This window comes from Morone saxatilis, unplaced genomic scaffold (genome assembly GCF_004916995.1).
Source record: "Morone saxatilis isolate NCDOM2014 unplaced genomic scaffold, NCSU_SB_2.0 Contig23, whole genome shotgun sequence".
In the NCBI taxonomy this organism is placed as follows: Eukaryota; Metazoa; Chordata; class Actinopteri; family Moronidae; genus Morone; species Morone saxatilis.
This window is the reverse complement of record NW_023339796.1, coordinates 10,292,880-10,313,283: the sequence shown is the minus strand read 5'-3', so window position 1 is coordinate 10,313,283 and position 20,404 is coordinate 10,292,880. Positions and strand designations below refer to the sequence as shown.

The 20,404-nt window shown below is 37.8% G+C and overlaps 1 protein-coding gene across 1 annotated transcript; it reads right to left on the bottom strand.

Moving 5' to 3' along the window:
• Positions 1-770: 770 nt before the first annotated feature.
• On the bottom strand, positions 771-19,144 carry LOC118334937 (coiled-coil domain-containing protein 178). The gene is made up of 19 exons (XM_035671040.1): positions 19,059-19,144; positions 16,361-16,497; positions 16,198-16,250; positions 16,024-16,103; positions 15,425-15,643; positions 15,114-15,334; positions 13,539-13,681; positions 12,814-12,967; positions 12,615-12,710; positions 12,289-12,425; positions 11,997-12,180; positions 11,819-11,881; positions 11,315-11,443; positions 11,096-11,209; positions 10,747-10,892; positions 10,374-10,533; positions 7,560-7,709; positions 4,018-4,152; positions 771-1,710 (listed from the first exon to the last, which is right to left on the bottom strand). Exons 1-19 carry the CDS (start codon positions 19,120-19,122, stop codon positions 1,582-1,584), a joined length of 2,514 nt encoding a protein of 837 aa, XP_035526933.1. The 5' UTR covers positions 19,123-19,144; the 3' UTR covers positions 771-1,581.
• Positions 19,145-20,404: the final 1,260 nt, after the last annotated feature.

The window sequence follows — 20,404 nt, the reverse complement described above, 5'->3', positions numbered from 1 at the left end:
TGTGATGACATCTAGTTGTGGCTCACTTTCATTTATTTAGGGGATTGATTAGATGCAAAGAGAGTAGATAAATGTGTTGGGGAGGCACTTTCATTTGAGATATTACCATATAGTCAGCAAGGAATATGAGACAGACTGAACATTTTTCTCTTCAAGGTGCTTTTAGAGATCTAGTGGCATCATGGCTTTGCGAGTAGCTGATATGAGGTACCGCGTCAGTGCCATTATGCTTGCTTATTTGTGACAGTACATTATCACACAGTATATGTAAGTGCAAAGGTACAGAAGAAAACTTTATCACAGATAACAGACTATAAAAGTTTGCATATTTCATTTTTTTTATATAATTGACAGAATAATAATGATCCTTAATTTGAGATGAAAAACTATGGCCATGATAAGATACTAGACTGGACCATGTTGCAGTCAATTATGTCTTTCTAACGTTGTTGTGTTCACACTGCCCCCTTCTGTCCCCACGAGCAGGAGAGGCATCCGGCGTATCAACAAAACAACAGCATCTCTACCAACCAGACACAGACAGGAGGAGAGGGCAACACATATTATTATGGAGCAGCCTAAAAGCATCGACCTTGAGACAACTAATATTGTAAAGGATATCAAAAGCATGTGTTCTCTTTCAATGATTATATAACCATTATTATTTACAAAATTAAAAAAAATGGAATAAGAATGATAAGATTTAGAAAAGGATGGTTCATCCAGAAACAGTTTTACTTAACTTTTAAAGTCTATATGGAACAGGCATTTGTGTTGTGTATCATTACTATGACATTGTTGAAACATGATGAAACAAAAATCAATTTTCTACAAGTACTAAATGTGATTCAGTTAAGATTCCAAATTGAAAACAGTGTTTCCCCAGGGTTCTTTAGAAAGCCACTGGATAGTGCGCACACAACATCCTTTTGTGCACACTATTTACCCCTGGATTGCTTCAGGCTAATGTCTCAATAATTTTCACTCCTTTCTCAGGTCCTTCCCACAAAGGACTTAACTAATGATCCATGGACAAAATGAAGCATTTAAATTTATTCATTAATCATTCATCTCCAGCTCATTGAAAATGCTAAACTTCCACAAAATTAAGATTGAATATTGAAAAGTGATTGAGGGAGACAGCTCTCAGAGAGTGAGGCGAGTGAAAGAGTGTGAGGGCGCGATAACAAAAACAGGGTCTTTCAATGAGACAGTGGTCTTCACATGGGCATGGTCAAGGTGGCCAAGGTATACTAAGTGCTAGTTAAGGTCACAGGGTTTCACTAGTTGTAATTAGATCTTGGAATCTGGAGAAGCGTAGAATTTCTGTCAACACTGCCTGTAATTATTCTCTTTTCCAATTAATGGTGACATAGATTAATTATCTGATGAGGCAAAGCCAATTGCAATCATTCACCCAGCTAAAATTAGATCAGTCCTGACAGCAGCATGAAAGTCACCTGTTTCATTGTTATGGATTTGCTGCAAGTAAAGAGGGGGGAATAGTGAAGCGTGCTAGGGTAAGTAAGTTGTCTGGTACAGGTGAATGTCCAATTACACTGCTATTTGAACTGAAGGCATCTACTCATTCGATCCAGCGGCATCTGGACTGGCTTGTTTGTTCACCCCGGCATCATCCGTGGTAGTAGAGTCATCTGTCAAGGATTGCAGGAATGCAGCGATGAGCTGAATTTCATCTGACAACCCCTCCTGTTTAAATAAGGGACAAATAGAATAAATGGAAACAAGCTAATTAAGAAAAGGCTGTTTTGGTAGAAAGGCAATAATACAAACTCCTCGCTCTGTGAGCACACAGCTGATGGTGGATCTGCAATTGTGAGAGTAAAGTTACCATCTTGTTCTTATTTTTGTGGGGAAGGAGAACAAGAGGCTCCTGGTGAACCACGTCCAGGTTCAGTGCTCTTCTGTTTTAAAAACCTCAGCATCCAGTTTTTCTATTAAACTGCCTGGCACTGTCAACCAGCTTGGGAATCTGAACCGGCCTAGCCATGCAGAAATTCTCTGACTAACAATTATATCAGCAACAGGATCTTGGATTACTGTCCCCTGGGACTGGGGCAGTGGGCGTCTGCTCCAATCATTACTGGCCATTCAACAAGGCTCTGCACTGCTCTCCGCTGTTAGCCATTGTCAATTATGCCATCCCTAGTGTAAACTCGCAGAACACAAAGCTGAACTGCCAGTTCTGGCAGGAGTGTAACAGGATGACAGCCCGCCGCCCCCCCCAACTCCCACTACCAACCCCCACCCACTCCCACCCACCCACCCTAGGGGTTCCCTGGCCTTCCTCCCCTCAAGCTACTTTTGAGCAAACTGCCATTTGGCGTCTGATTCAAGCACGCCTTAGCCGTGAAAGCGCTAACATGACCTCTCTTATGTTCTGCTTGCGGGGTTAAGTGGACATGATGGATTAGTATAGGCCTCGTCGGGATTCAGTCTGGTTTAACTCCTGTTACAACTGCTATCAGTTATTAGTCGTGATTCCTTCTCACAGAGTGGCAACAATATTGATAATCTGTGTATTATGTAATTGTGAATCTTTATGTGTTTAGTAGTGATCAATATCTGTGTATTTAAGATAACATTAAAGGTGTTAATATTTAGGTAATAATGCAGATTGTGTGTTTATGCCCGCTCATAAACTAATAATGTATTTTCTTTTCTTTTCTCATAAAGGTTATTCTACATGTGTACTTTTTGGAGGATAGACCCGGAGCTGGACTGTTCACGAGGAGCCTGTTTAAAGTGAGTGTTGCCTGCTCTGATGGACCCTGTGCTGAGCTGTGACGGGTGACGGTGTGGTGCGCTTGAATACACCAGCTCTTTTGTCCTTCACACTCTGCAGCTCTCTGATAGCTCCTCCCCCTGTGCCCTACTCCTCCCTGCCTTGAGCTGTGATCTGCTGGGGCCTTTTGAGGCTGGGCCAGTGAGACATGGCTGCTCCCTGTAATGTCTGGACCAGACCCATCAAAAAACATGTCAGCAGTCAGAGGAGGAGGAACTGAGAAGGAAACCACTTAATAGTATTTTCATTGGGTACTCCCCTGGAAAACCTCTAATCAAATCTGAGCATATTTTGCCTCCAGCATATCTGATGAACAACAAACAAAATAGGGATTTTACACAAAAACAACTGATTGCAACTGACAAACATGTTACTGTTGTTACTTAGTTAGGTTTGGGACGCCCTACTGTTAAAGTAAAGTAAAAAGGATGGAAGTAGTTCATAGTATGGTTGCCATGCCACCTGGCTCTGCGGTAATGCTGGACAGGACATTTCATAAAGATTCATCACTGTCTCTCTGTCCGCTTTGACCTCATCTCACATCACAGCACAGATTAGACACCGATTATCCTCTAAATGAAGATCCTTACTTCTCAACCTTGCAGAATATGCTGCTACTCTTCTGCAAGACAGACAGAAGGTTATTCTACTCTACAAAGAGGGGCTGTAACACAGATATCTTCCATGTGGTGTAATGAACTCGCACTGAATTAGCCGTAAAAGTCACAAATGCCCCTGCTGAACAGGAAAACAGGCTCAAATGTTAATGCAATGTGACCAAGCACAATTTGTTGTGTATATAGAGTTATCTAGAGAGGCAGAGCTAGCCTCAGACACAGAGTCACTGCATAGGCACTCTGGCAGACACATCATCCATCACATCAGTCCTGTGATCTGATGAGTGAATGTATAGACTGTAATGTAAGAGTGGCATCTTTAACTCCACCATAGCAGCGAGGCACAAAGCCTTGGTGCATGTTTGCCTGGCTGCCCTTGCTTGGCAAAGAAGACACAAGGCAACTGACTAGCCGGATGAGGCTCAAACAATGCCAAGCATAACATGGAGTTACTGTAGTATGCAAAAGAATATGCTTCATTCCGGTAGAATACCTAGACCGGGATAAAAGTTGAATAAAGGGATTTACCATACAAATGAATAGTGACAGCTTGTGAAGTTTTCCAGCCTGTTTTACATGTATATGTACAAATACCTGGGCTGTTTTTATTTTCTGGTTGGTCTTTTGAGAAAGAGCCTGGCACCGGTCCAGTTCAGCCTGGCTGTAGAGGCTGCGTTGTTTGAAGTATTTCACCAAAGCTTTGTGCATCCTCTTCTGCAACAAAGAGAGCTAGGGGGAGAGAAGGCAGAGAAAAGGAATTGGTAAGGCAGGAGAGGAAATTAATGGCAGTGTTCAAGAAGAATGATGGAGGGGAATAGAGAAAGCAGTCAATAGCCCATTCTGCAGTACACGGGCCTGACAGGAATTTCACAGTCTCTTGGTTTCTCTGCCCACTCGTGTGCACTCATCAGAATCCAGTCACATCTGGCTGCCAGGATGGGGGGTTAATTTTCTCTAAATGCTTCAGCAGTTTTGTTCTAGCCGAGGCAAACTCTGTGACTGCAAAGCTGATGAGTAAAATATTTCTACTTCACCCAGTTTAACTTTATACCAATCCCCTCAAGACATATTTTACACATACACACAGAGTCATGAACCCCCCACTGAAACCAGAAATTATTCCTAGTCTCTTGGAAAGACATGCTGCTTGCTTTATTATTTGAACACAGTTTCAAGCAAAGAGGTTTAAATTCTGATAGATGCCATTGCTTTTCTTCCCCCTCCATCTCTCTACACTTCCTACAAAGCTTATCATTGCTTGGCAATGTGTTCCCCAGTGCATTGAAAACTAAAGCGAATTAGCTCAGTCATCAGCTCCTGAAGGAAAGACAATAACAAGAATGCTCTTTATGGTGTACCCTGTTAAAACCTAAGAGCTGAAAGCCTCCACATAAACAAAGCAACGCTTACATGTACAGTAAAATCAAGAGGACTTTTATAAGAGGAGCATACACACATTGTTAGTGCTATCAGATGCTAATTAATTATGCATTTTTCTCAAAATGAGAATTTTGCTTATTTGGATCTATTTGTACTTGTTGAATTTTGATGAAGAAATATCCTAAAGTAAATGCATTTAACTTTTTTACTACATCCTCTCTTTTAAAAGAAAAACAATTATCTCTTATATTTTAGAAACCAGCTGAAGTGTGTCTTGATTGGGCAATTAATAAATAGGACATACTTCTTCCACTACATACAGACACTTTTAGCTGTGTGTGAATGGAGCTGCTTACTTCAGTAAAATTATCTGTACATGAAATGCAAGTATATTAAAGCTGCCATCTGCAAAATAAAAGGTAAGTAATACATGTTGTTGTTACACATCTGTTATGGTGGAGTATGGCAAAACACTAAAACAAGCACATTTGTGTGCCAAAAGGTCTCAAAACTCTGCTATTATGAAACTGCTATTGTTAAGGATGATTCTTGTAGTGTTCCATTTCTGCCAAAACGAACTTTAAAGGTCCAGAACAGACAAACCAAACTTGGCTTTAAATGCGGCCTTTCACGTTTTGTAGCCAACGTAGTTCCTCCTACATGCTTGGAAGGCTGAGCTGTATTCAAATAGTCTGTGTCTAGCAACTTCACTGCTAGATGCCACTAAATACTACATCGATCCTCTAAGTAAAGTATTTTAGTATTATTAGCAAAATGTACCTATTTAAAAGGAAAAATTCTCATTCTGCAGAAAAATGGCCCTGTGAGTGTTTTTTTATTATATATTATTGTATTAATATTACTGGTGCATTAATATGTAAGTAGCATTTTACTGCTGCAGCTGGTCAAGGTGGACCTAATTTTAACTGTATTATAAACAGCGCATCATGTGTTTGTGTGTAAAATCTTAATCTATAAAGTAACTAGTAACTAAAGTTGTCAAATAAATGAAGTGGAATAAAAAGCACAATATTTTCCTCTGAATTATCTTATCAAGTATAAAAAACATAGTAGGATATGCTTAGGTAAAGTGCGACATCCAAGGTATGTGGTTGGTAACACCAGATGCTCCACCTACTCTAGCTGTTTTTCAACATGACAACTTGTGGATAGTTAATCATTTCGGCTTTAAAGGTAGACCAATAATCTGCATTTTAATATCAGCTATGGGTCGTGTTGCAATGGCTTGGAAATCAAATCACAATTATGAGCCGACCCCCAATCATTTATTATAGATGTTTCAGGTTTCCGTGTTTTAGATGCTCTTTTGTATGGTTTCATGGTACAGGGAAATGTATATATAATAGTAGAAATCTGTGCTGTATAGTGGTTGTCTAAAGCATAGTAAGGGTTGTTTGAAATTTGTCACTTGAACTATATATCAGGGACACCTGCTGTTAGGATTATATTTCTATATAAGGATACTTAAGAGATGGTTTTCATTGTGTCCCTCAGCTGAATATAATAAAAGAGATTATGGGCTTTCCAAACACACAAATGACTGGTGTGAGGCATCTCACACACATGCACTAATGTTCTGATCTCTCAAATGATCCTGGCAATGTTAAATGCATTTACCTTGTTGCCTCCAGTTATAAACAAATCAGTTAAGGGCAATCGAATTGTGTAAAATATATACTAACTAGAACATAACATGCAAACATTATAAGGATAATTGTACATTAAAAATAGTAAAGAATAACGTTCCTGTTTCAATCAGATTAAATGTGATAGGCCCACATCTACATTCCAAAAACATTGTTGATTATAAGCTTGTTATAAAAACTAAATTCAGGCATAAAACACTAGCCGAGAGGCTGCTGTTGTAGAAGTGTAGAGTTGAAACAAACAAAAATGGTGAAGGCTGAATCCAGAGTAAAAGAAAATCAGGCTTTGATCATGAGCGTGGAAAATCCTGTCCACAGGATTTTATTTTTGCATGCATTTTTCACTTGATAACATTCATGCAGTTAGATGAGGAATTGCTCAAGTAAAGGTATTAGTCATTTTTGGAACAAATAATATGTATTTTTCATTGCAGGAATCAGTGTGGCTTCTTCCTGGTGTTATGGTTGTCATGTGTAATTCTATTCCAGTTAAATAGTGTCAAAAACTATAAAGATTAAACAGTAAAATGCTGCTGAGTTGTCTCCCTCAACTAGTCAAGACATCTGGTGCTATTTTAGCACTAAAGGCACATTCATTGTCTGATCCTAACTTGTGTTTGCTGCTGATCCCTAACCAATGGCGTGTGTGAGCTGCAGTGAGCAGAGGCAAATTTGTAACACCCCGATAATAAAACGTTTCACCTCTGACCACCTTACAAAAACTATAATCAAGAAAATGTAGAAGGTAAAGTATTTACATGTACCATCAACCTCTCTCTTTCCTCCCCTTGGTGGCAAAACTACATAGCTATCATTACATTATGTCACATCCATCATCCTCCTCCACTCAAGTTATCTCATCATTATTAGATTGCCGCAGTAACCTCCTCACTGGTCGCCAAACTAAAACCTTCTTAAAATTATTGCCCATGCAAAAGAAGAACTATCTAGTGCGAAGAAGAACAGCATGGTATAGAACATGAGGGAACAGAACACAAGATAACAGAAAATCCTAAGTCATAAAACATAATTAAAAAGAGAGGGGGTGAGAGATAGTAAATAATATAACAAAAGGTTATATAACCGTACCTGTGTGTAATAATGAAAATATATATGTGCCTGGTTTTTCTCGCTCAGTGCAGACGCTGCTTCCTGTTTGGCCTCCATTAGGATCTTCCTAAGACCTTCGTACTCGCTTGCCAGCTGTTTATTCTCCTCCAGTGCAATTCTTAGTGCTTCCTACACACACGTGACAATAAAAGGTTATGGTAAAACAGTAAAGGTAAATAATATGCTTACAGTATTTACTAAATAACCACAAAGACACAAGCAGGTGCAAAGTCGAATGCAGACCAATACTGCAAATGTTGTAATTGTGACATACCTACAATACATTGTCACTGGTTACATACTGTTCTGACTTTGTGTCTTGCAAGATTCTGATACATCAATTCAGAGTATCTGTCAATACTGAGTACCAATCTTTTTTTTTTTTAAATTAAGATGTGTATATCTTACTACCGGAATCTCATTGGACTCATTTTCATGTGAGGTAACATGAGGCCAGGGTTCGCTATGGCACTAAAAACCTGATCTGGTTTCCCTTTGTGACTAAATGAATGTAACTAATGGCTGAAACAATGAATTTTATAAAAACATTAACAAAGAAACCATCCTAATATGGATCAGTCATGTCATGGCTGATACCTGATCTGATTATTAAGTTCAGTATCGGCCCTGATATTGATCTGGTGTATCTCTAACTGTAACCAATATACTAAAAACTTACAAGGCTTGGAACCAGGGACCTCTTATAATTAACTGTAAATTTTACAATTAGAGCTACCAGTATTCACAAATGGATTTGTGTTAGTATGATGCCCATTATATCAATAAGTCTGCAGTAGACAACAGATACACTGGCAGAAGAACAACCACTATAGCAGCATAGTACAAATGTTAAAATGTAAAATACATAGTGAATAATCACATGACTCACAATCTGCAATGTACAGATAGCCAAGAAAATATTGTATATGGTGAAAGGAACTAGAGAGTTAAAATGCAGTACTGTACATACTGTATAGTAACACCACACTGACCATTTAGAAGACACTTCAGTCGTGCCACTGACCTGCTCTGTGTATATACAAAACAATACATGCTTTCTGTGTTTGTGCTGTTAATTAAGGCAATATAAACAGCAGACATAAAACAATGGACACTTTTCTGGCAAATCAAGCAAATAAATCACAGTGAGTATGTGTCTCTCTGCATGTCCTCTTTTCATTTGAGCAGTGTTTCCCAAGTACTGGATATGTGGCTGGTGAATATCTCAAGTCTACCTGCAGACATAATGAAGTGTGTCTCTGCAGTAAAACAGAACAGCACTAAAGTGATGAGTTTAACCCAGCAGAAAGAGGGGCTGTAAACATGACAAATGCCTGCTATTGATTTCAGGTTTAATTACTCCATGCAGCACTGACAAAGCCCATCTGATGCTGTTGTGAAGTGTAAATGGAACAAATTACACTTCATTGCCCATAAGAAACTGATAGCGTCGGCAGTTTGCATTGTTTACTTTGTGCTCGCCAAAATGACAAGCCCTGATCAAATCAAAAAATAGGTGCATGTATGAAAGACAAAACACTTTCAGGTATATATGGGTTGAATAAAGATGACCGCAGATTCCACAGGACGACATATTTCACACTGCTATACCCTGTATTTGAACTTTTAAAAATAACCATCTGCAAAGACAAATTATTAAATGTTTCCCATCAGGCTATTAGCTGTACTGACCTGTATCAGACTCTAACGCCAAAAGGAGCTACAACTTACAGGAGGTTATAAGAGTATAGTATTGGGTCAGCATTTTTAGAAGAAATTTCCTTTATAAGAAATATTTGAAAGTGCCTAACCATTCTGCTTCATGCACTGTGATTTCTGAATGCACACTCTGCTTATTATGTTATGCTAATGCAGACATTATGTGTGCTTTATATTGGTCTCAATGATTAAAGTGACCAATTTCCTCAGAACTTCAGACTCTCTCTGATCTTTTTATTTGGTGAGGAGTATTGTTGTTATATCATCTTATTTCGTCAAGTGAAAAGACTAAACCCTTTTTTGCATGGCTAACTTTTATCTGGCTAATGGGAGTTGTGTCTATGAGGAAGACTTCTAATTCTTAAATTGTCTCACGCCAACAACTTCTTTAAAGTTGCTGCACTTGGATGCATGGCGGCTTAAGCTCCATTGCCTTTTCTTGTTTTGAACTAATGCATTCTTGATCACCGTTTAATGAAACTATATACCACATGGCGATTTCACATTAGATAAGCCATGTGAAACCCCCATCAGCAAAGAGGCTCTGGCTGGGGCTGATAATCCTGCAGATGAAAACCTTACAATAAATAGGGGTTTCTCTTACAAAGGAGTGTTCAAATACATGACATTCTGTGCACAGAATACCCATTCATTCATTTTTACATGAGACTATTTCTGTCATTTATATGAAAAAAAGGGGCAGATTGTATGTGTATTTCATGTTGAACTGTATGCTTATGTTGAAAATTGCTATTGAAAGTGTTGGCCTACAGGTAACAAAATAGGCACTGCATCTCACCACGACACGCATCATCAAATTCGTCCAGACAAAAGACTATAACAACAGTGAGTTGTCATTTGTGGGAAAAGCACTTAAACAAGATTGACCATGGCTTGTAATTTTAATTGCACACAGCTCTTTTCTCTGCATCTTAAGGGAAGTATTGTGACAAGCAATGTGCTGACACTAATCCACAAACAAATAAACAATGAGATGTTTTTTACAGCTCGTCTCTGATTGCACAGTATTTGACACAAAAAAAGTCATGTATTTACTGAACAACATTTTGTTACCTTGGTGTCTTCCATTTCTTTTTTTCTCGCTGTAACGTGAGCAGTGTGTGTCTGCATGGATCGCTGTGTTCGTTGTTGGCAGTTATTAATATCAGACTGCAAGGTGCTCATTATGAGAGCAGCTGATTTGTTTTTGAATTCCACCACATCAAAAACACTCCTGGAAGGCGGAATCAAACACATAAAATAGTATTATTTTTCTAAATTCATTTTTGAGTATCATAAATATATGATTACTTTATCAGTGGGAGAGGTGGTAGAAAATTAAAGAAATAATACACATTTTAAGAGAAAAAGGTTGAGTATGTTGATTATGATTATCCCATTCCTTATTATAAACTATTGTATTGAGTGTTTCCTGTGTGTAACTTACTGAAGTTCTGCTATGACCTCTGGAATGTTTTCAACTATTTTTTCCATTTTATCTGAAGCATCTCGGTATTCGTCGCTCTTCTTCTTAATGTCACTGATCCTGATCAAAGTGTTGTCGTATCTCTTTATAGTGGCAGTGTGTAAATCCTGTAAACATTAATGCATTAATGTTACTGTTAAACGTCAAAGTGCTTAGAACAAGAGATTATTTTGTTCAACAAAAGAATGACAAGATAAATAGCCATGACTAGCTTTGTGCTCAGTGAGCTTTACAGAGTAAACCTGACATAGAAACTGTTCTTTGACTCAACAAGAATTTCTTTATGTAAGCCTTAACTCTCCATTCTTACTTGAACAGCTTTCAGATGGTCACATTTGAGTTTTTTCTCCTTCTCAAGGCTGATTAATGTGTTCTTGTGTTCACACTGAATCTTTTCCAGATTTTCTATCAATTTCTTGATTTCCTATAAAAAAAACAAAGATTAGTACTTAAACATAAATAAAAGGCTGTTTTTTAATGTAAAATTGTATTCAGACTAAGATGAATCATTATTAAGCCTTATCAGTACCTCAATTCTTGTCTCCAGAGTTTTTGTTGCTGAGGATGCATCTTCGAATTCTTTCTGAAGCTTTGTGTTCGTTAGGTCTGAGCTCCTTTGGTGTCGATTCAGTTCTTCATTTATAGTTGCACACTGACCCTGATGCAAAGAAAATACAAGGCAGAATGTAACAAAGTCCTAAAGTCTTAAAACATGTACACAAGGTAAAAACATTAACAGGAGGTAATCCTGGTAATGTACAAAATGATGCATTTGAATACAGCCAGGGATTTAAAACTACCTTTATGAAACGTAGAAAGTTACAGTTATACTGAGATTGTGCTTTGTGAAGCTTCACCTCATCCCTCTATTAACATATTGATACAGTCAAAGTATTCGACAGAAACTAAAAAGGTTTGCAGAGATATATTTTGAAGATTTTAATTTAAATCTACTTTGTTCACATCACAATTTGGTGATTACATTTTCTTTCCACTCTGACTGAGTAAAATGCATTCAGCGTCATGAATTTACCTTCAGTAGTTCCAGGGTCGTCATCTGACCTGTCAGATTTTTCCTCAGGTTTTCTATCTCTTTCTGTAGAGCATAGAAATAGCAGAGTAACACTGGAGAGCATGTGGTATCTCACATTTTCCTTACAAACTGTGACCCATGCAGTATACATAGAACATGTACATATGCTGTCACTGACCCTGGCCCTCTGTTCTTCCATGAAGGTGAGCTGCTCCTGCTCTTCCAGTTTAGCCTGGGTGGCACTGTGCTGGGCTACAACTTGGGTCACTTCCTCCTTGGCCTTTTCCCACTGCTCGTCATTGTCAATGATTTTCTGGAGCATCTGCTTCCTCTCCTCATGCATCTGCTTCACTGCTTTCTTGCTAAGGAAAATCACACAGAGACGTAATGGTAAACACACATAGGTGACCTACTACAGAATATTGTAATATCCTAAAATGTGATGTTGTATGTACCACTGTACACTGTACCTTTCAGAAAGTTTAATCTTGTAGTCGTCTACATTCTGTTTATACTCCATGTTTTCTTTACGAAGAGCTGCAAAGGCATTTCGTTTTGAATGGAGTTGTTCTTCTATGCAGGAAACCTCTGCTTCCCCATTAAGTCTCTGTGGATAATGTAACATACATATATACAGTGTGCCACTGTATTAGCACTCATAGCTCCAGTGAGAGTCCAATCATAGGCTGGCAGTTATGTGCCACGCTCTACCCAATGAACTATCAAGACACACATAAGTAGCCAAAGCAGCTCCAACATTATGAAGACATTTTAACACTATTGTGACAATACTTACAGTTTTCTCAATGTCTTTTTGCAGAGCAATTAGTTTCTCTTTTAATTTCTTATTCCGTTGCATTTCTTCCTCAATTTGGAATTTCAATTGCAAAATCTGTTATAAAAGAAGAAAAAAGGGGATTTTGCTATTTTTTTTGTTTGCTGTTAAAAGCTACTTTTTAAACTTTAAATACTAAAATATGGATAAAATCAGTTACCCGCTCTTTTTCAGTTTTCTCAAGTTCTATAATTTCAGGGATACGCTGAGTTATGGCCGTGCACTTGTCCTCTGTAAGAGCAACTGTTTTTTCAGTATCCCTTATTTCAGCACATAGACTTTTCTCAATCATCTTCAACTGGTTTAAATCATACCTGGAGAAAAAAATAGTTTTGTCTTTTGTTATTAAGTTGGTGGATTAATAGCAGTGTTTCAAATCTGGTGCTCACTTAATATAAGATAACTCGTAAGACAACGCTGTCACAATATGTTGTCACAACACAAGAGACTCATGCTAGTTGACATATTGCAAGAAAATCATCTACAACACAGCATGATAACTCTATAATTGTGTGTGTATGTTTTGGTATTGGCTTTGTCAGTCGTTTGTGTTAAAATCATGCCAAGCCCTTTATTTCCTTATATCAGCACACCTGTATTCAAATCAGTTAAATGGTCAAGTCAGTGAGATCATCATCAAACAGAAGTACCGTTGCTATGGTTACATGCAGTTTAATATACCTTGCACGCTGATTTAAAGGAGTGGTTGAACTGTTGAGCATAACTTTGTTTGAGGTCTGTTCAACGGTTAAAACAGACACATGATATAATCCTAATGCACTTTAAATAAGAATGACATATGACATGTTTAATGACTATGTGGTTATTTAACACAAATAATGCTAAAGCTGTTTGTTTTTAACTGCAGGTAGGATAGATACTCACAATCTCTTATCCAGCTGATTCTTCGTCATCGACAGCACATTTGTCAGCGATTTCTTTTCATTGATGGCGTCCAGCTCCATCTGTTTTAATTCCTTCTTAACCAGCATGAGATCATTTTGTGTCTTTGAGGTTAGTGCATCAGCCTAAAAGAAAAAGAAGAGTTGGGAGGGAGCATGGGCTTTTTATTTTCCTCAGATATTATTTATGAACAATTTCATTTCATAAAGGGACTGATATTACAGACAATACTTTATCCTGTTTCAAATCATACCCTGTAGAAAACTAAATATTGCAAATCTCTACAGGAAACTACTGCACAAGTCAACAGTGAGGCCACTGAAACACATCGAAGTTGATATAATCACAAACAATATTGTGGTACAGAGGGGTGTAGAGGGGTGTTGTCCTTTAAGCTTAGTTTTGACTGCCTTTTTTCTGTTTTTTAGTAAGTTGTTTGTATTATTTGTTGAAAAATAAATAAATACTTTAATGACAAAAAAAACAGTGAGGCCACACAGGGGTTTTTACATTTTTCCTTAGCTTTGGCAAATCTTAGAAAATCCAGAAAGCCCAAGGCTAGCTGTTAACCCAGGGCTTTCAGTAAGCCTGGTTTTAAAGATTCACTTGAATATCAGAGCCAGGGATTAACATCTTTAGAACACTTACAGCCAATGGCTTGTTGAGATGTAATTTAATATATATATATATATATATATATATATATTTCATTTGTTCTAACACTGCATCAGTCTGGTTTTTCATTCAGCAACCATAAAGCTGCAATGGTTTCAAGTCAAAGTTGACCAATTACATCCTGTCCCCATTACTCATCTCTCTACTGGTACTCTTTCATGGCATATTTGCATGAAGACACAAGTACAGCTAAGGCTGAATTTGGTCATTAGATTTTGATGCATCCTGACTTGAACTAAAGAAAGCTAAATGAAAAGTCAGGGAATTATGAAAGTTATTAGGATTCATCCTCTGGGGACCATGAATGTCTGCACCAAATTCCATTGTAATCCAGTCAATTGTGGAAATGGAATGATTGTACTCCAGACCAAAGTATTGGATGAACACTGGACCAACAGACCAACAAACACTGGAATCCCTAAAGCCATGCCACTTGTGGATTAAAAATAGAGTTAGAAAAGAGAGTGGCTGAGTGAGAGAGACCTAGTGTGTGATGGAGAAATTAATCAGAAACTGAAAAATTAACCTTATTTTGGTCTTATTTTGTTGTGATTACTTGGTCATGTATAAAACGCTACAGAATGTGGTTTTCCACTTATTAACCCAAGTGCCAATGACCAGGGATTAACAGGTAGTTAAAAAGGTAGCAGTTTAAGAAACGTATTATGTACAGGTACAACATTCTTTAACTTGACACGACTGGACTGTGTTAAGAACAAACTCTTACCTGTTAGCTGATTCATTCCTACAAAAAAATAATTCTTCAACTACTACTGAAGACAGAAATATTAACCATATCTTTGGTAAACATATGGGTCCATTCTTTCTGGGTTTTAATTTGAAATCATTTTTAAATCAAGAATAAATCTACTTAAATGTTACCTCGGCTTGTGCAGTGTTGAGTTGATGTACGATGCCTCTCTGGACGTCAAGGTTTTCTTTCACAATGGGAATTTGTTTTTTGGCAACGCTGATGTCCTCATGTAAGTGCTGGTTCAACACCTCAGTCTGAGACAGTTTCTTCTGAGCTTGGTCAAGTTTCTGTCTTTCCAGTTTTAGCTGCCACTTCAGTTCAGTGATGTCTCTAATGCAAGCCTCATGCTCTAGAAATGAATTAGAAAGTGTATTTGTTGTTTAATACTTCCCAAGACACCAATATGTCTGAGATGATAACACACCTCTCAGTCACTGACCTTTTTGGACTACAAAAGAGTGCTCTTGTTGCTTCCATAGTGCGATACTGTCAACTTTGTTCTCCAAAAATATTTTTCTCCTCTTCTCTTTGTGGAGAGCTTCCTCTGCATACTGCCTATCAGCCTCCAGTCGCTCAATCAGATACACAACCTCTCCAAGGACATCATTTATTTTCTTCAATAGTGGCGATAATGGACAACTTTCTAGAGGATGAAAAACTTTAAAGCTTGGCAACTCAATACGCAAAAGAATAAACAAGTGGACTTGTTTTGCAATGCTATGTTAATATAATCTGACCAACTACAAAGTGCAAATAAACATAAACTTGATCCATGGTATTTTATTAGCAGAGGTGAACACTGGATGGTATCTAATTAATTACTATGTGGAGAAAAGATGTGAACCAGTAACTGGGACTCAATTATTCTCACACTGACAACAACTGCAAGGAATCTAAACCTAGAGCTTGTCCAAAGAAGTGAACATGTGTGTTGCTCTTTTATCTGCATGTACATTAAAGACAGTGTTTGCTTTTGTATAGTTAAAATAAAAATGAAGACAAAATATTTTTAAAATGTATGGAATTTTTGTTGTTCACCTCTTGCACTAATTGCGATGCCTTCGACGAACAACTCTGTAGACGTCATTGAGTCAGTATCTGAGTCTCTGGAATGAAATCTGTTTAAAAGGAATTAATATATAATATCATATTTTTGAGTCCTACTGAATGTAACAAAAATAAATAGGAAACAAAAACAACAGAGAAGCTCACCTTAAAGTTCTGCTGTATTGGTGCTTTTCTCGATCAATTGGATATTTTCCAGACTGGTACAAAACAAAAGGGGAAAAAAAAAACTTTTAAATTGATTTTTACTCTTGTCTGATATTTATCTTACAATCTTTCACAGAGCTGATCACATCTGACATCAGATTACCTGTTGACACCAATTTTCCACCGTCATCTTGAGCTCTTGGATATGGTAAATAGCACTGTTGACACATGGCGAGGGACTGTTGAGCAAAGCACAAGTGCGACGTCTACCAGTGCAGACGGCTTGAAGATCTGCTTGATCTTGAGAAACACAAAATATTGAGATCTGTAAATCCAAATTTTGTTCATAACAAACAATTGCTTTCAGAGATGAAATGAAAAGGCAAAAGCAGTTTTTCCTTTACATAATGGCACAATGCCCCTGAAATATTTGATAAATAACACAGTGATGATGAACCATCCCTCAGTGAAAAAAACTCACAGAACAACAGACTTTTATTGGAACAAACACTCACCCTTCTTCATTAACTTTATTTTGAAAAGTAATTACAAAAACGTATTTGGCTGTGAAAGATGTTCTGTGCTTCTTTACTTTCTCTTTGATTCTGCTTGCACAGACTCTGCAATGTATTGGAAGCATCAGTGAGAGAGCAGAGACAACTAATTTGAACATCTCAAGACAAACCCAAGGACACAATTCCTAGTGGTGAAAGGACGCCATCTGGCTGAGAAAAAGGGTAAAAAGCACAAGTGTTGCAGGTTGTGAACCTGAACATCTGAAACACTGACTTTATATAAATATTACATCTATATTATAAACATGTCATGGTTTGGGTTAATTCAGGAGTAAAGATTATTGAAGGCCAAACTGATGTTAGTGGCAAAACGTTCCCTGTGGTGTATATATATTATCTCAATATACAGTATGCCAATGGTATCACAAACACTAATGTTAATTCAATCATGAGTTACTAATTTAATAAGCCTTCAATAACATAAATGACATGCACAGTCGTGTGGAAAGTTTGGAACAAAATTGCCTATCACATTTAAAATACATTTTTGCATATGCAGAACTAATATTTTGGTCCTTGTGCCCTACCTTGTGGCACTGAGGTGATCTCTCACGGTAATTTAAAGTAAGTACGATCTAATTTGTGATAAAGTAAGCAGATAAAAAGACAGGACACAACCACAAATATTACCAAAAAGTAAAGAAAATCATGTAACATACAGTATAACTTCAGCATCAGTTTTCTACTTGTACTAAAACTATAAAGAGATGTGCGTTGTATTATGAATTCTCACTCCTCTGACTTACACTGTAAGCTGCAGTGTAAGATAGCAGGTGAGGTGGAAGTGATGTTTTCACAGACCCACAAGAGAGAGAGCTGCAAGGAAGCAACACATTTGAATCTATTATCTAATTTATTCAGCTTTCCATTAACTTACTTTGACGGCCAGCTTGTTGCTGTCATTGCGTAGAAGGGTGGAGTATAGATGGAGAACCATGAGTGGATTGTGTCAGGCCCAAACTGCTTCTACCACACATGAGTGTGTGCTCAACTTGGTGAGGGTGAGGACCAGCCCCGGACGAAGGGTCCACCCACACACACACATGAAGAGTATCTTCAGTTGTCACGAGTGGTGGTGTGACATACATGTATTACCATCATGGTGATATCTGGTGTTACCTGGCACCAGGACAGCAGCACATGTTTGGAGTAGTGGATAGGCCCCCCTCAATACAGTTTTATTTCGTAGAGATAGAGCCAAAACTGTCAAGTACCTGCAGACAGGTAACACGTACTCTAACAGTAAGAAACAGGTAGGTCACAAAATGTACGTGAGACTATTGAACCTTTCCCACCCGAGATAACAGTTATCTTGCCATGACGCTCCATTAATTAGGAGAACGGCTTGTGATTGAGTTGAGTCAGACCAATACAAGAACAGGCGAGGAAAAACTGTGGGGAGACCCGAAATGAAGGCCATCTGTTGCCGAGCACTTTAGATGAATAATACACAGTGAAAGAACAGTAGGAAGGTAGTGAGACGATATGTCATCAGCAGGCTGAATAAGCTCTAAATCATACTGGCGCTGTGTGTTACAGCCACAGAGCAGTCCCATGTGAGCCTGAGGGCCGATCACCTCCGCTACCACAATCACTAATGATATTAGTATTTTAAAAGTGATTACGTTCCACTTTTATTTACATTTATTCACCTTAATATCATTTATAAAGTGCAGTGTGTGGGGCCAGCTTTTCACCTCAAAAATAGAAAATAGTGATATTAAACTGTCACGCATTGGTGGAGTGTAACTAAGTACATTTACTTAAGTACAAAGTTGAGGTACTTGCACTTTAGTATTCCCATCTTACTTTCTACTCCACTACATTTGTCTGTCGGCTTTAGTTACCAGTTACTTTTCAGATTACAGCTTTTTCATACCCGAACTGTCCAGTAAAAAAACATATATCTACAAATCTGGATTCCTTTATGGGTTGATAAAATCTTCATACTTCTTGAGCTAAATTAACTATAATAAAAAACCCTTGCCTTAGCTGAAAACAGGGCTGTTTTTACAGATACATGGTTCCCACCACTGACACTATACAGGACAGCAATACTACAAACATGATAATTACTAAACAGTAGTAAAACACAACATAAACATCAATGCACCAGTATTATTAAGGACCATAGTTAAACACCATTTTACTTTAACTTCTGATCTAGCTAATAATACATACTGTTTTCTAAGAAAGGGTTTAAATGCAGGACTTATTCTTATATTCCTGTAAGTAAAGGATGTGAATACTGATTGTAAGTGGCCTGCAGTTATCAAATCTCCTCACCTTGCTGACTAACGTTGTGTCGTCCTTCCCTGGACGGGAATCTGAGGGGTTCAATGTCCGGCATCGCTCAAACACCAACAGTGTATCCTCCGCCGTCCTGTGGAGAGGCGTTCACGTTCATCAATAAAATAGGAAAATTGTGGATTCCGTTTAATAACCTGAGCTACTTTATTCCACACGTTAGAGGATAACTTAGGTTTTAATATCTGCCGGTAATCTTTCAGGCAAAAGTTAACGCTGGCTAACGTTAGCTAAAGTTGCAACTTCACTCAGCTCGCTCTCTTAGCTAACGTTAAGTTGACGGTTAATTAACTTCGCTAATGAGAAATTAATGAGCAGTGGGGGGTCGTTGTCATGGCAGAAAGTGAAAGCGAAAAAAAAAATGGCAGGCTATCAACTTACTTGTATTAAATACACCTTTTGGCTGCCAGCTATCTGTTAAGCTACCTTGGAGTTTGCTGCTGGTTCTCTGTGTGGCAACGCAGCAACAGTTGTCCCGTAAAAAAGTTGCGTTTTGTTTTAAAGTTTTTTTTTTTTTTCCTCCCAAATGAATCAACTGAAGTTGCTGTCAATCTTCTGCGGAGGTTGCTTAGCAACAAGGGGCTGCGCTTGGAGCGGGGCGAGCTGCGTTCAAGAGCAGCAGTGAAGGTTTTATGTTTATGTTTATAGCAGCACTGAGAGGTGTTTACTGCTCGTTTTCACGTGAAGAGGCACATGTTGTTGAAGAATAGAAGAGAGGAGAATAGAGTCAGAGAGAGAGGGAGCACTACATTGATGTGGGCTTGTTTTATTTTATTTAACTGGCCACAGTTATAATGACTTTTTAATTGTTTTACAGTATTTACAGTAATTGTGATATATTTATGTTGATTATTGGCTAAAACGTGTTATTTTTGGGGGGAAAGTTTAGTTTTACGGGTCCTACTTACTTACTACTTACTACTAAGCCAATGCAGCCATACACCGCAAGATGCAAATGATGAAATAACTCCACATTATTTGGACCATTATTGAGAAAGTGTTACATAAGGTTTGAGCAGGTAATACGCTCCAATAAAAACCACCTCATGTGCAAAATCATATAAAAACAATACAGCCTTTGAAAGATTAATTTTCCTTTTTTTAACTTGTGGTTGCAAAACCTCTGCAATCTAATGAAATATTTAATTTGCTATTAAAAATGTGCTATTCAGTTCAACCCACAGGAAGAAATGTCTTTTTGAAAGTCGGTTTTATAACATTTTTATAACTTTTACACCAGTGGAAAAAAAGTGCAATTTGAAATGAACTGGTTTTTATTACAGAGAGTAAAATGTGCAATAATTAAAGCTTTTATTTTTTTTATT

Excerpts from the sequence above, each read along its gene's own strand:
- LOC118334937 (XM_035671040.1), bottom strand. The coding sequence starts at position 19,122 with ATGCCGGACATTGAACCCCTCAGATTCCCGTCCAGGGAAGGACGACAC. Across the intron at positions 16,251-16,360 it reads TGGAAAATTGGTGTCAACAG|TCTGGAAAATATCCAATTGA; the intron begins GTAATCTGATGT and ends GTTTTGTACCAG. Across the intron at positions 11,210-11,314 it reads CTCTGGAGACAAGAATTGAG|GAAATCAAGAAATTGATAGA; the intron begins GTACTGATAAGG and ends TTTTTTTTATAG.